The sequence below is a fragment of the Daphnia pulex genome, chromosome 3 (genome assembly GCF_021134715.1).
Source record: "Daphnia pulex isolate KAP4 chromosome 3, ASM2113471v1".
In the NCBI taxonomy this organism is placed as follows: Eukaryota; Metazoa; Arthropoda; class Branchiopoda; order Diplostraca; family Daphniidae; genus Daphnia; species Daphnia pulex.
Window position 1 is genome coordinate 8,024,310 of NC_060019.1, and position 16,355 is coordinate 8,040,664.

General features: G+C 42.2%; 2 protein-coding genes across 2 annotated transcripts; both read left to right on the top strand.

Moving 5' to 3' along the window:
• Positions 1–1,962: 1,962 nt before the first annotated feature.
• LOC124190542 (dnaJ homolog subfamily C member 13-like) lies at positions 1,963–10,464 on the top strand. Its single transcript, XM_046583256.1, has 21 exons — positions 1,963–2,928; positions 2,995–3,241; positions 3,304–3,510; positions 3,578–3,845; positions 3,907–4,116; positions 4,191–4,325; positions 4,391–4,599; positions 4,672–5,023; positions 5,092–5,299; positions 5,359–5,755; positions 5,816–6,212; positions 6,280–6,888; positions 6,952–7,177; positions 7,244–7,418; positions 7,510–7,809; positions 7,867–8,319; positions 8,382–8,531; positions 8,597–8,777; positions 8,858–9,114; positions 9,187–9,423; positions 9,573–10,464. The coding sequence occupies exons 1-21, from the start codon at positions 2,126–2,128 to the stop codon at positions 10,257–10,259; spliced, it is 6,708 nt and encodes a 2,235-aa protein (XP_046439212.1). The 5' UTR covers positions 1,963–2,125; the 3' UTR covers positions 10,260–10,464.
• An 845-nt stretch (positions 10,465–11,309) lies between these two features.
• On the top strand, positions 11,310–16,338 carry LOC124190543. The gene is made up of 8 exons (XM_046583257.1): positions 11,310–11,550; positions 11,851–12,793; positions 12,864–13,322; positions 13,389–13,958; positions 14,065–14,330; positions 14,397–14,825; positions 14,892–15,119; positions 15,209–16,338. Exons 2-8 carry the CDS (start codon positions 11,860–11,862, stop codon positions 15,713–15,715), a joined length of 3,393 nt encoding a protein of 1,130 aa, XP_046439213.1. The 5' UTR covers positions 11,310–11,550; positions 11,851–11,859; the 3' UTR covers positions 15,716–16,338.
• Positions 16,339–16,355: the final 17 nt, after the last annotated feature.

Here is a 16,355-nt window from a genome sequence, read left to right on the forward strand (position 1 = left end):
CCCTCAAAAACAATTTAATTGATGCGTGCAAAAGAAAAAAGCCAGTTAAAAATCTTTCTGCTGCAGCGATTGACGTGATGCGCGCCCAGTGCGTTGATATAATCCCGCGTGACTGCCATATGCACTGATCCGCTCATTACGCACGCCTTATCATGGAAAGAGATATAAAGGGGAGGAGGGGGGATTTATTAACTAACATTGGTTCGATGACGCAACCCACTTCATCCGGCCACTGTTTAAAATAACGTAAGATGAGCGAGAGCCAATGGTTATATGGACAAGGCAACATCGGACGTCCTAAGAAAAAAACAAAAATACAGTCCCCTCCATAAGTATGGGATCACCCCGCGCCGTTCCATAAGGCGGCGTGTATTTTTCATATGGGTTTTTCGGTTGGCAAAAATCGAAAAAATGACATAAATTCACCAAACTTGGGATTTATGTCATATTACGTCTTTTCTATTGTCTGAATTTTTTTCAGATTTTTTCCCCTATTTTTTATGCCTAGAAAAGTGGCGCACAAAGTATCAGATCACTCCGACGCCGCCCGTGTTGTCTTATGGCGCAAATGGGCTTTTCATATTGCTTTTTATATATTTAATTTTCTAGAAGGAATTTTTATTTTCAAACCGTGTATACAATACCCTTTCGTCAATTAACTGTCAGTTTTTCATGATGATCTGAATTATTTTCGAATTTTCCCAGATTTATTCGTTTCCCGAGTTTCTGAAATAAGAGACTGCAGAAGACTTCATTTGCGGTTTACAACCTCTATCAGCTGGCGTAGGCCGGAAAATTAGTTTCGTTTCTATACACCACTGGCGCTCTTCTTCCTTTTTTACTTAAGGGGCGTATATAAACGACACTAATTTTCCGGCCTACGCCAGCTGATAGAGGTTGTAAACCATAAATGAAGTCTTCTGCAGTCTCTTATTTCAGAAACTCGGGAAACGAATAAATCTGGGAAAATTCGAAAATAATTCAGATCATCATGAAAAACTGACAGTTAATTGACGAAAGGGTATTGTATACACGGTTTGAAAATAAAAATTCCTTCTAGAAAATTAAATATATAAAAAGCAATATGAAAAGCCCATTTGCGCCATAAGACAACACGGGCGGCGTCGGAGTGATCCGATACTTTGTGTGCCAATTTTCTAGGCATAAAAAATAGGGGAAAAAATCTGAAAAAAATTCAGACCATAGAAAAGACGTAATATGACATAAATCTTAAGTTTAGTGAATTTATGTTATTTTTTCGATTTTTGCCAACCGAAAAACCCATATGAAAAATACACGCCGCCTTATGGAACGGCGTGGGGTGATCCCATACTTATGGAGGGGACTGTATGTGCTGTCATAATGGCTTTTTTGCAGGATCAACGTTTTAAGAAAAACTGCACGGAAGCATTTCCCAGTAGTTCTCCTCCTTCAGGACCGCCCCTACCGCCAAGTAAGGCAAAGCTTCCGGAGCTCGCCGAAAGGAGCAGCGCAGTCGAATTCGCCGTCTGAGGAGGGGGAGGGGGCAAAATGTCGACTGCTGGACTTTACACAGAGTGGCCCATCTCCTTATCTCTGCGTAGTCCTGCCAATCCCAGATTATTTCAGTGGTTTAAAACCTTGCCCACGCTAAACTTTTAAAATTTTAGATTCAATTTGAAATGCTTATGTAGCTGGGGCTTTTCTTTAGTCTGAAAATTTGTTTTTAATCTTTTCGTATCTTTATAATTTGGAGCGTCCGCCGTCCGGAAGCGAATAAAATTGTGTTATAACCTATTTAAGTTATTACTGTTAAATCTAAAGCTGAAATATTAATATTAAAAAATCAGTAACATTATTTAAAGCATACTGATATCGTTAGTTCGTTACTCTTTGAAAAGGATATTTGAAAAATTCCTAACTCGCAAAGAAACGGCTTCGCTCTGTCATGTTATTATGGGCGTTAAGGGGCGGGGCCTATTCTAGAGTGTCAGATGTCTTTCTGAATTTCAGCAGAAGAAAAATAATAACTGTGAGCAGTCATACCGAAAAAAGTAACCCAAATTTTTCATTAAATTGCCCCGTTGGCTTGTATATTTTGTCAGCCCAACGGGTTGCGAAGGAAATCTCCCCTATAACTTGAAAAATGGGAACAGTCATTCCAGAAAATCAAGAGATATCTAGTTTTTTAGTGACAAAGCTTTCAAACTGGCGAGGAAAGTATAAACGAATCTTTACGATCGGCACTCACGCTATTACTACTTACAATCCGAATAATTTAGAAGTGACCAATCAATGGCCATACGCTGAAGTCATTGGAATTAAAGCCGTCGAAAAATCAGAGTTCATTCTCAACATTATTAGAAAGAAGAAACGAGATTCTATGAGATTCACTTGTGATCATCGTTCAGAATTTTTATTTGAATTTCTACGTGTCAAGTTGAATTGTGATCAGCAGCGTAAAGAGTGCTGTAAGTATGATGCTTACAAGCATCATTGGTCAGGTATTAAACTTCCAGTGATTTTGGAAGTCAATCCGTATGGAGTTCTTCAGCTTGAACCAACCACAAAACAACAACTTGCAGTCTATCCCTTTTATGAAATTGAAGGCATTGCACTAATAGAAGATAGTCCACAAGCAATTGTTTTTAGAAGAGTAGGTTTTAGTAGGCTTCATATTTTTGAAATTCCTGGACGCAGTGATATCCTCTCAAAAATCCAAGAAACCGCACTTGCCAATGTTGTCATTCCAATTAAGCAACTGAAATCATTCAATACTTTAAATCAAGCAGTTTTGGAGAGGCTTGGTAACTATAGCTCAGATGAGCATTTAACTTCTCTTATTGAATTTCCCGTCCACAAAATCACTCCTCGCCATCCTGATGCTGTCCGGAGACTACTGTGTTTATCAGAAACTTGCCTTCTCGAACGAGATCCCGATACCTACAGGTAATAAGGAATAAAACGAGTTAAATGCTCAAACAACTTGACAATTAATTTAAATTTTGTTTTTAGCGTTTGCACTCTCAAGCCGTTGGAAGATGTTTTTGCCATGGTCCGTAATCCGGATGATCAACAAAGCTTCTCTGTTGAATTTCTTCGTGGAGGAACACGTAGCTACCGCGCCACGGAGCGGGATGCTCTCTTGGCCACTTTATTAGATGGTGTAAGGTCATCAGGCAATCGAGATATTCACGTTCGATCAACGTTAACGAATAGAGCTCTGAGGCTTACTCCTTTACGTCAACCACCAGATGAAGAGGCAAGTAAAATATCTAAACGAAAGTTTATTCAGTTTTTTATTCTCTTAATTTTTGTTTTTAGATTGAGTCGATGCATTTGCGTTGGCTGGTCCAACCTCCACCTTCCGTTCCTCTTTCATTGGCTACGCTCCGCTTTAATTGTAGTGTAAACTATGGTGGACTTCAATTTGCTAATACCCAAGAAGGTATTTTCTTTACGGAAAACAAAGAAAAATCCATTCATGCTGCCCTTTCAGCTTTGGTGGAAGAGGATTCACCAGGAAATCAGGTTTGTTAACTAAATTAATTTCTCGTCGATGTCTACTGTTGTTCATGTATTTTTATTGTTTTTCTAGGATAAAGCTGATACTGAACAAGAATTTTTGGCGTTACGTCGCTTAGTGGCGTCCAGAGCAGGCTTCGCCGCATTCACTCATTTGGTTGGGTTTCGAGAAAAACTTGGGCTTAAAGTAGTGAGAGCTTTGCAGCGGGACCGTGACCATGTTACCCAAGCGGCTATCGACGTCCTTTGTGCGCTAATGGAGCCCATGTATGATGAGAGCGATTTACGTCAAGAACAACTCAATAAAAGCTCCCTGCTTTCTTCACCTAAATTTCTTGAAGGTACTTGTATAGCTCAGTTGAACAATTTAAAAAATCTTATTTCACGCTGTTGTATGAATAGGTATTTTGGAGCGGTGGACGCAGCATGTGCTTCGTGGAACTGGGGCATTAGTGGTGATATCTGTTCTAGATTTTCTCACGTTTGCTCTTTGTGCACCGTATAGCGAAACAACTGATGGAGCTCATTTTGACGCTCTGTTGGCTATTATCGCAAAACGGGGCAAGGAACTCTTCCGTCTTTTACAACACCCATCTCTTTCAGTCGTTAAAGGTTTGAATCTACTTTACCTCGTACATGATAGCTGCAATTTAAATAACTCGTCATTTTTATTTTCACGCTTCCAGGAGCAGGATTGCTTATGAAAGCTGTAGTTGAAGAGGGGGACGAAACCTTGGCTGCTCGAATGCAACATTTGGCCCTCTCCGAAGCTGCCTTGCCACGCCACTTACTAACAGCATTTTACACAAAGAAACCAGCGGGTCTGAAATTAATATATGTTTCTCCTTATTTGAACACTTTCGAAATATTTATAATTATTATACAGGATCTGTTGGAGATGGCCGTCTTTTACTTAACCGCCAACTGTCACGGAAGTTGGTTGCATTATGGACATCCAACAACCCAGAAGCGTTGAAACTTTTCCAAAGAATCCTTCCGGCAGGACTTTTAAGTTTTTTAGAATCCACTGAAAGTGTCCCCGAAACAGCCGATGAAGAATTAGGCGAGGGCGTTCCAAACCGTGATAATCTAAAAGTAACACCATTACATTTAAGAACTATATTAGAATCAATTTCCTAACTTGGTATATAATAAACTTTCACACAGATTGCTAGCGATGAGTACGGCCGCAAGCAGAATCCTCAATGGCAGAAGTCAGTAGAGCGCCATGTTAAGACAGCACACAAGATGTTGGCCAAACATGTGGAAGGAGCTTTACAGCACTGGAGATCTAGAGATCATGCAACCAGACGTCAAGAAAAACCAAAAGAACGCCCTGTTGTCCTTAGAAGAAGAAGGCAACGAGTAAAAGCAGAGGGAAATTGGGAACTATTGTGTTACCAGTTCTGGAAAGAACACGCCCTTCCCAACTTGATATGGAACGCTAAAACGAGAGAAGAACTTAGAGAAGCATTGGAAAATCAGCTTCGAACATGCATTCAAGATCGAGAACTATCTGGTAATTTCATACAAAATATTTTACTCTTATTGTCTTTATTTTTATTGCCGATTTTTATGATTCGATAGGAATGGAATCCATCGCTTGGAACCATTCGGAATTTGAAGTAAGCTATCCGTCCCTAGTGGATGAGGTCCGAGTTGGTGACTACTATTTAAGAGTCTTACTGCAACATAACCAACCTACGGGATGCCTAGCAATTGACATTAAAGATCCTGTTGCTTTTTTTGATGAGCTCTATCGCCGTTTCTTAACTGCTCCCAAACCAGCATTACGGTTAGAACATTTTATCATTTATTCGTAACTCGATATACAAATGATTTTTCTTTTATCAGCTTACCCTGCTTACAAGCTATGGCACTGGTTTACGGCCGTCATCGGGACGTCATCGGGTCTTTTCCAGATACGGGTTACCTAGTAACACTGTTGGAGCGTTGTATCGACTACGAAGAACGTGACCGGTTGGTCTGCCTTTTGGCACAGTTGGTCAACGAGCCACTCAACGTCAAGGGCCTGCTCGACGCTGATGGCCTTCGCTATCTTATTGATCTTCTTCCGTTGGCGCACCTTCACACTCGTCGAGCTGTGCTAGTCAGTCAGAGTAACGTGATTGAAGCTGGAAACGACATGCAGCAACCCGGAGAAAAAGAGAAAGAATGGTACTATGGTAATGCAGCGGGGGAGCGCCTAGGGCCCTTCAGCTTTGTCGAAATGAAAGAGTTGTTCAAAAAGGTTTGTGATTTGTCAAATCTATACAGGAAAATATCTTAAACTTTTTGTTGCTATTTCTAGGGTAATTTGAATGCAAAAAGTCGTTGCTGGGCGCAAGGACTGGATGGCTGGAAATCGCTACAAAACGTGGCCGTATTTAAATGGAGTATTTTGGCTACGGGTTCGCCTTTACTCAACGAAAGCGATTTGGCTGCTTTGATTCTCAATCTTCTTATTCGCATCTGCGAATACTTTCCTAGTCGTGATAACGAAGGATCTGTAATTCGGCCCCTACCAAGGGTAAAGCGGATTCTGAGTGATGCGCTTTCTTTGCCACATGTGGTCCAGTTACTTTTAACATTCGATCCTATCTTGGTTGAAAAAGTTGCCACTCTTCTCAGCCTCGTAATGAGCGACAATCCAATACTCTCTCGCCTATTCAACAGCGGAGTTTTCTTCTTTGTCATGATGTATACAGGTCTGTTTTCTTAAAAATGTTCAACATTCTGCCGAATTTCTTAACAAAGCTACTTTAACCTTTAAAGGCTCCAATGTTCTCCCCATTGCAAAGTTCTTGAAGATGACCCATACGACCCAAGCACTCAGCTTAGAGGATAGTACGGATCAGCTACCACGGAGCGTACTCTCACCTCTTTTACCGGAAGCTATGATTCGCTATTTGGATACCTACGGACCAGAAGAGTTTTCCCAAGTTTTCTTGGGCGAATTCGATACTCCGGAGGTGATCTGGGGATCCGAAATGAGGCGTTTGCTGATCGAAAAAATTGCTGCTCATTTGGCCGATTTCAGTCCTCGCTTACAAAGCAATCCACGTGCCTTGTACCAGTTCTGTCCTATTCCTGCCATTGCCTACCCACAACTGGAAGCAGAATTGTTTTGCCATGCCTACTACCTCCGTCACCTGTGTGACACGCTTCGGTTCCCTAACTGGCCCATCAAAGAACCAGTTAACTTGCTGCGGGAGTTATTGGAGTCTTGGAGAAGGGAAGTGGAAAAGAAACCTTCGGGAATGACAGAAGATGACGCCTTAACAACTCTCGGCCTTCCCACGTCAACACCTTTCAACGATGCCACCATACGCAAAGCCTATTTCAAACTTGCTCAGCAGTTTCATCCAGATAAAAATCCTGAAGGTCGTTATTTCCATTTTTGTCTTTAATCGAATGTTTCTAATTTCTCTCCTTTTCTTGGAACAGGTCGTGTTATGTTTGAAAAAGTTGCTGTTGCTTACCAGTGGCTTTGTAATCGCAATCTTCGCGCAACAGACGGACCGGATGCGCATAATATGTTGCTACTTTTACAAGCCCAAACTATCGTCTTTGATCGGTACGGTGTTGAACTCGAGCCCTTCAAGTACCCTGGCTACCCACAGTTACTCCAAACGGTTCGGCTCGAAACAGAAGATAGTCAGCTATTTAGCAAGTAATAGTCAACACAAAATGTTCCTAGGAGATATATTTCAATTAATCGTTCGGCTAATTCTTACAGAACGACTTCACTTTTGGGCGCCGGAGTGGCTTTGGCTTACCAAACAGTACGTTGTTCCGCTCTGAATGCAGAAGAGTTGAGAAGGGAAGGAGGGCTGGAATCACTTTTAGAGGCCATTACTCGATGCATACCAATGATTGGATCATCCTCAAAAACTGAGGATGTAGCGGTCCAGGTAAAATTTTACTAGTTTTTTTGGTTTGCTTTTGTTTTGTTAGTTTACCGTTTTACTTATTATTATAATTATTATTTTTTGTGTATTTCAGGTTTGCATGCATGCTTCCAGATGTCTGGCGGTAGCTGGTCGTTTCCAAGCATGTCGCGATCGATTAGCTGAACTGAAAATGTTGACTCCGGAAATTTGCCGTTTACTAAGTCATCGTCATTTACCTAAGTTGTGCCAAGCAGCTTGTGAGTGTGTGGCTTCTTTGGCTCAAGATTCGGTGCTGCAGCTCCAACTTCTTCAAGCCGGAGCTCTGTGGCATTTATTAATCATGCTCTTTGATTATGACTTCACTCTGGATGAGGGTGGAGTTCAGCGGTCTGAGTCCTCGAACAAGCAAGAGGTAATGAACTAAAAGTTGTAATAACATATCGAGTGATTTCATTTCGATTTTCTGCAGGTTTCGAACACTTTGGCTAAAGCGGCTTTGTTCGCTTGCGCTAGACTCGGCGGTTACCTAAAAGGCCCCGAAGCTTCACCTCCCAACACCGCAGTCCAAGAAGCTCTCTGTGCCATGTTAACACCTTATCTGGTCGGTCGGCTAGGTGTTTGGACTGCAGAAGAATTTCTTAAAGTCCTGACCAACAACACAGAAAATCCTGTCCTAATTTGGGATAATAGTACACGCTCTCAACTGTTGGAGTTTCTATTGGAGCAGCAACGAACTCATATTCGGTCGGGCGAAAGTGATTTAACGTATGGTGCAACCTACTTGCACGAAACTTACACCAAAGAGTTGATTATTGGCGGCATTTTCGCTCGTGTTTATAACCGCCAGCCTGATTTTCAACTGGAAAATCCAGCTAACTTTGTTGTTCATCTCCTCAATTATTTGACGCAACACTCCCAGCAGGTACTGTGCCATCATTAGTATTTCAGTGACAAAAAAATGTCAACTACTTTTTATAATTAAAGGTCGACCTGGAGAATACCAACTCAGCTTTGCAAGCGTTGTTTAATGTGATGAAAGCAGCGCCAGTCGTAGCTTTGCAGTGCCTTGGACGTTTTCAATGTCTTTTCCAACTAGCAATAAATTCACCTACTACTGGGCACTTAGCTCTACAGGTAACAATTTTTTGTTCCATTCGGAAAGAGAAGTTCATTGCAAGTAAAATATTTATATGACGCAGGTAATTCATCTAGCATCCCAACAAAACGAATGCGTTGTTGACATAGGCTCGTCTCAACTTATTAATTACCTGCTATGTGTTCTTCGATCGCCGAACTCCAACAGTGTGGGGTTGTGTCTCGACACAATCTACACACTTTTGTCACACACTCCCATTGTTAAAGAAGCCTTAGCGAAAGGAGGTAATATTTAAAAAACATAATTAATTCTGGGCTTCTGGCGATATTGATTATTATTTTGATTCTTTTTTTCTTTTTTATAGGTGTTGTGTTTGTATTGGACGTCTTTTGCAATGAAACCAACATGGAACTGAGAATTCGATCTGCCGAACTTTTGGCCCGGATGGCAGCCGATCGTCTTGTGGGTGGCAGAGTTCGCATCCAGATGGGCAAATTTCTGCCGGTTCTTTTCGCTGATGCCATGCGAGATGCTCCGGCAACGGCGGTTCAACTTTTTGAATCGAGTTCAGAAAATCCAGAAATTATTTGGACCGAGGATATGCGACTGAGACTGTCAGCTGTAAGTACTTAACTCGATTTTGACTGTTGCCTACGTTCAACTATTATTACAAGGAATTTGTATTATTCAAAGGTTCTTCGACAAATAATCAAGCGTCAATTGGCTGTGATAAACCAAGATTCAAATGCAGAATGGCCAGGCATTGACCCTCACGACGAATCAGAGCTGCCCAATTTGGATTCTGAAATATGCGTTGGTGGCATTTATCTGCGACTATTGGTGGCGAATCCCGGTTGGGTTCTACGAAAGCCAAAGGAAATTCTTGGCGAATTACTGGAAGCTGGACTTCAAGGCTTGCAAAAAGAAGGAGTAAGGGAAATCATTTCTCCGCGTTATTGACTTCATTTCTCGACAGTTAGATAGGAATTTGCTGATTGAAAATGTTCCTTTTCTACGTGTGCAACAGTGGAGATTGGTATCAACTGGAAATAATTTATTGTATTTCTTTTTTTTAACAGGAAACGGAGAAAACCAAGCTTATCATTTCGTCCATCTCAGGACTATTGCATAGTCAACCCGTTCTATCGGAACACATTCCGGCGCTGGGTCCGCTACCTCGGTTGTTACGTCTTTTGTCATCTTCCAGCAGTTCGAGTGCAGTGACTGCTCGATTGCTTAGGCTCTTGAATCCGATGGCGAGTAGTAGTACTTGCGTGGAGGCGTTTTCTAGGTTAGAATGCATTGCACCGATTGCCTCTGCTATGCAACATCACCCAGAGCACGTAACCATTGCGTTGGAAACTCTTGAGAAGCTTACAACATCGTTCTCAGGAGCAGAAGAATTTGCGCAGCAAGCAATCAATGCTGAACTGGTGCCGCAATTGTTGAAATTATTGGAAGAGTCTGTCAATCCACATTTGTCGTCTTCTGGACGAGCTCTAGTGGTTTCCATTTTAAAAGCTCTTGCCGGAAGCCGCTTACATGGAAGTCGGATAACCTCTCTCCTAGATCAGTCATCTTGCTGGGCTTCCTATCGGGATCAGCGACACGATCTTTTCCTACAAGCCTCCGGTTCTGCATTGCCAATTGCTGCCGGAGCTGGGGTTGCCGGTTACATCACTCATCATAATCGCGGTACTGTGGGAGGGCAGCATCAATCGCCTCCGCCTCCTCCGTCATTCGACCCTCTACAGTCACGTGATTAAATTTCTCGAAAACCCCACAAGTGCCAATTGTTTAATTGTATTATTCTTGTTTAGCGTTTGCACAGCGATGCACGCATATATAATTCTTCTTCCCTATCCGTTGTACTAATACGTGTAGGTCATACTTTCACCCTACATAAATTTCATTCTTCTTCTTACTGCCAGTGATGCCAGATGTTTGGAAATACAATGGAAAAATTCATGATTACACTAGTTCCATTAAACCTTAACTGGCGTTCAACTGGGAATGCGTATCATGACTTTGCATAGGGCGGAGTCTCTTTTAAGAGAGGCCATCGCCCTTTCATATGTATATATGTCGGTTCATAAGGCGCTTTAAGCGAGATGGATTTAGACTGATGAATTTTCCAGCCCATCGCCGTAAGCGCTAAACAGTAATAATTAATAGGGAAGATATATGTTTTAAAATTGTGATCGTCAAAGATGAAATTACTGTAGGTGAATTCGGCAGAGGTTCCAGCGCTCAAGTTAAGTCCTGAACGTTAAGGGCGGTTCTTTAATGAGCCTCCTATTTTACGGTATAACTAATCGGCGTCGGAGGGGTTAAACCTTTGGAAGGTGGGGAAGAGGGATGGAGGAAAATTAGGAAGAGGAGTGGGGTGAATGATGAAAAGCGGAAGAAAAAGGGAACGGAGAATGAGGTCACGTGATCAGTTTCGATTGGCCGGCCCATAGACAATCGTAGATATGACACGCACATTACGAATTTCGACGGCAACGTCATCTCTGAATTAGGGGCCGCACTAGATATTTTATAGATGCTCCACACTATGAAACCTCCAGCCTAGATTTCAAAAGAAATAGTAAAAAACCACTCTTTTTAACGTAAATAACATGAAAATAAAATCAAGCTCTATCATTTGGATCAACACCTAACTCGAACGTAGACATTAATTCTCTATGGTGTAATATAATAAAGCATTACGTATGACAAAATTCGGGATTCCCAAATGTTGCAAGCTGTTACATTTGGATGCCTAAGCAAAGCTTCAACCTTTAATCACGTGGGGCGCCACTTGAGATCAGGGAATCGTAACTCCATAAAGAAGTCGAACCTAATGTTGTCTAGGGGTTGTCCGTACTCCCTTAACTACAAGCTACACTTTACACTAAAAAGAGACCTTAAGCGTGGTCGCCATTTTCAGGCTTCGAATTTCCACTCCACTCAGCTGGTATTTCCATGGATTAAACTTGTGCATATGCAAACTATTTTTTGCAGTCCTCCATGGGAAAATTGAACCAATTCCGCAATTGATTTTCATTTTAAACGGTGAGGAGTTAATTATCAACCTTTCGTAAACTACAGCTAGCCCTCTGCTGTTTGACAATCGTGGCGGGAATGAATTCGTCTGGGCTTTTGTACATGTAAAATGTGAAAATGGTTACTTTGCTGTATTACTTTTAGTTTCCTTGTACTGCTCTCTCACTAGATGGATAATTTCTTATCCAAATTAACATCAAATGAAACAATTTTTAGTGTTTGTTTATGTTTGGTAGTTCATTCAAAATCTGCTTGGTTGATAGTTGTTGTCATTTGAACTTGGTTGTCTAACCTATTCTTTTATATTAGGCTTTCAATATGAATTCTGACCCAGAGGATTGCAGCAAAACCAATGATATCCCAGAAGATGAAGAAATGAAAGTGGAAGTTAATGGTGAAGTGAACATCCCACAAGAAAATGGAAAACATTCGGTTGTTGTGCCAGATGACTCCTCGCTTCTGGATGAGCAGACTGCTGGCAAATCTAAAAGTGAAACATCCTGTGAACATCCCAAATCTGTGATTAAAGTTAACACAGGAGAGCTAAACCAAGATGGCCAGGAAAAAGAACTTGTCTGTGAGGAAGTTGATTCTACTCAATCATCGCAGAAAGCAGAACCTGTAGATGAGACAAAGGTTGATGCAAATGGGGAAGCCAAGAGTGTTCCGGCCCTTGCGAAAGACGGGAAGCCTGTTATTCAAAGGAGAATGTCCTTAAGACACCGAGCTGCACCAAAGAAATATGCTGAGGCAGATAAAAGCAGTGATGATGACATAAAAGATTCAACAGCTCCTGCAAAAGACCCTTTGGAAATACCTCTAGGAAAAAATTCATCAACAGTGCTCATTAGGAAATCGCCCGTTGCAGCAGTAGTAGTGAAATCCCCACCCAAATCCGTCTCTCCTGTCAAAATGACCAAAGTGACGAGACCTCCACCAGAGCTTATCAAAGCTCCGATTCTGTCCAAAATTTCCATCTCTTCAGCCACAAGTGTGACCGTGGTGCCACGGTCTAAAGAGAACAATTCCAACTCAGGATTTGTTGTTGTTGACACACAATCCATTTTGAAAGGAAAAAATGCTGCACCAGTCAGCAATGTTCCTGCATCTGTGACAGTTTCTGCTGTTCCTCCCACCCCAAAAGCAATGCCCAAGCCTATTCCCCCGCCTGTTACTTCGAGTGCAAGCCGAAAGAGCACCAACTCCTCCATTTCTAACTCAACCAGTCTTCCAGATCCATTTGAATCATTAGGTATATACGCTTTATTTATTTCGTCGATCTTTGATGTGTTTGGTATCTATAGTGTTTTTTATTTGAACAGGTTTGGCAGATGACTCCTTCATCGTCGAAGCCCCGTCGTTTGTCGTCCCGTACCTGATAGAGAAATCGGCTTCTCAGAATTTGAAAAAGACAGTCCAATCAATGGATCCCCATCCCGCTTCTGAAAAGAAAGAAGACGTCGTAGTTCTGAGCGAAGAAGATTCGAACGATTCGGAAAAGAAAGAGAAAGATGACGTCAAATCTACTAGTGCAACAGCTACGTTAGGAGCAACTCCGCTCGATAAGTCGTCGATGAAATCGGAAATGGAAAAATCAATAAGGCTGAAGAAGGAAGAAGATGAATATTTTTCAGGGCCAATCGGGCGCTTTTTTCTTGATATTGGACTGTCACTAGTTCAGGAATATGTTCAAGGAGATCTCCTCCGAGTCCAGAAGAGGAAAGTCCACAAGGGAACAAAGATAACTGACCCCAGCCTGTCCGTAAACGCCTTGACCAAAGGTAAAATATCCTACTACACCATTCAATCGTATGTGATATAATATTCTGTATGTGATTTTGTTATAGGGCTTGATGTTACTCGCGCTAAAAATGATCCTTATCGATTGCCTTGGCGCTCTTGCAACCAGTGCAGTTTCAAGAGCGAATCATCATTAATGATGGCTCACCACAAGAGCCTTCCTTTAGCCCTTGGATCTGGGTCATCGGCACGATATGGATGCCATTGGTGTTCGTTCGAAGCCAAAGAATCACATTTGGTATCGTTGCACATCGAAACAGATCACGGTGTGAAGACGCGGACAGGACCTGATCTGCCGTCGCACCAGTGCCCACTTTGTCCATTTGAAGATAACGTCAAGTCCAAAGTAACACGTCATATGATGAGCTGCCAGAAAAGATTCGTCGCCGACCGCAATCTAGAACCTCCACTAGACTGGGAACCACCAGCTAAAATACCGAGGATGCCCACGCGTTACATGCGAGCGTACACTCCTGGCATGAATGCGGGAACAGGGTTGCATGGCTACTCTCTTACGTCGACCAAAGGACTAAATCTGCCTTACCACCCACTTCTACCCAAATCGGCCTTGATGAATTCTCTGGGATATAACAGTGGTTTGTCGTCAACCGGAACCGGTAATATATTGTCGATCCATTACTCTCTTGACAAGTGTTGCTCCCTACTGCGAATCAGTGTTTTTTATTCGCGGTTGTCTAAAAATCTTTTTTTTTTTATTCCTAGGTCAAAACACTTACTTGGGCAATATGGCTGCAGCAGTTCAAGGCAAAGGAGGCAAGGGAGGCAGCCCTTCACAGGCAGCTCTTGCTGGTTTGCGTTTGCCGGCTGAATTGCATGTTGTATCCGGTGCATCTCAACGTGTTTCAGGAACGCCATCAGGGTCAACACCTCAACCTAAGGGGCGTGACTATCGTCAGCAGGCCTCTAATCAGTCGTCTTCTTATTTAAATCCTTCCTCGTATGGTGTTCCCAACAATCAAATTTATCAGGTAATGGTTTATCTTCAATTTTCCCAATTATCATCAATTTCATAGACGTCTATTTCTTTTTTGCAGGCTATTGCCAAGTCCTTTCAACTGTTACAAGGACATGGGTCTTCAATGTCGGTCTTACCGTCAAATGTGTCCAAGAATCAGTCGGCAGGTGCTAGCGCAATTGATAAGTTGAAGAAAAATACCAGCTCCATTAGTTTACTGCCTGGCTTAGTGAACACGAGCGGATTGACAATTCAAAGCTCAACTACTCCCACGACCAATAAGGCCAAGACCAACCAGCAGCCAAGCATCTCCATTACTCCTCTGCCACGTACGAGCACGTCGACACTTTCAAACAAACCCTCTCTATCCGTCAGCCCGGTCACTCCTGCGGCCACGAATGCAATGGCGGCAATTGGTAACAATACCTTGGCAGCAAAAGCTGGACAACCGGCAACACCAGGGCAGAAAGGGGCGGTTGTCTGTGAAATATGTGACAGTTCCATTAAGGTTAGAAATATTTTTTTTTTTTTATTTTTTTTACGGTTTCTCTAATTTACCGAACATCTGAATTAGGATTTGGAGCAATTGCGTCATCATATGCAGTGGATTCATAAAGTGAAGATTCACCCCAAAATGATTCACAATCGACCGCCGCTGAACTGCCAGAAATGCCAGTGTCGTTTTTTTACAGACCAAGGCCTTGAGAGACATTTGTTGGGATCCCATGGGTTGGTTACATCATCCATGCAGGAAGCGGCCAACCGAGGACAAGATGGTGGTCGTTGCCCCATATGCGGAAAGGTACTGAGTTACACCTTTCATAGGACCTTTGCAACCTAGGTGTAAGTTGTTTTATAATTTCAATTGAATATTTTTTTTTTAAATATTAGGTTCATCAGTGGAAACTGCTCAGTCACGTGGTGAAGGATCACGGTCTGAGTTTGAAACCTGCTCATCTCTCGTACAAGTGTACGGTTTGCACAGCCACCTTCACTATGTACAAACTGTTTGAGAACCATGTGTATACAGCTCATTCGGTGGTAGCTAGAAAAGTTCTGGACAAGGACAAGGCAGACACCAAGAAAGGAAGTTCGGGCTCGACCAATACCAGCACAACTGGGGCCTTGAGAATCAATGACGAGATCACCATCATACCACAAACGACTCGTCACGATTCATCTGATCAGAATGTGTGCCGGCCCTCCAGGGGCGAGAAAAGGAGTCGGGTTGACATCATTGACTTGTCTGATGACGAACAAGACAACAAAGACGGTCTAACTCTTCCCAAATCCCAAGTGACGATTACGAAAGTGCCCGCCCCTAAAGGCTACCTAAGCAGAAATAGTAGAGAGTCCATGTCCAAGCGCAGCAGGACGGACGACAACGATACCGAGTGAATTATTTTTTTTTTTTGGAGGGAGCTTTCGTTTCAAATGTGCTCCCTAGCATCTTTTCCCTTCCCTACAATTTCGTTTGAGGCAATCCAATTGAACATTGGATGGTATGAATGTGAAGCGAATATTCTTATGAAACAAAATTCAGAAACAATACAGGATTATTTACTTTTACACATTTGGATTAGTGTTTACCATGTCGTGTCTGGAAAAAAAAACTGAGCCATGTTTAGGTGCATTACGAACATAAAAGATGTTGATACTCGAGATCATGTTCTCAGCCCGCCATGTCTTGATATCGCAAATCTGCCAGCCCCCCTCTACTTTTCTTTCTTTATTTCCCGGAAAATTTAAAATACGTTTAGTTTTCGCTGTTGACTAATTGTTATTTGTTTCTTTTACCAAACCATCCGCTCCCAACACCTCCTTCAATTAAGAAAGTTTATTCTGTATATTTTCTTCCCTACTCAAACCCTGGTTATTCGCCGTTCACACCGATACCTCTTTTTATTTCCTTTCCACTCCATCTCACGAGGAATGTCTAAATGGTCATATCGACATGACCACGTTTTCATGTCGCCATCTGTTAAAAATATAACAATAATAAACTGCGTTTAGTACCTCCATACAGAATTGGGCTACC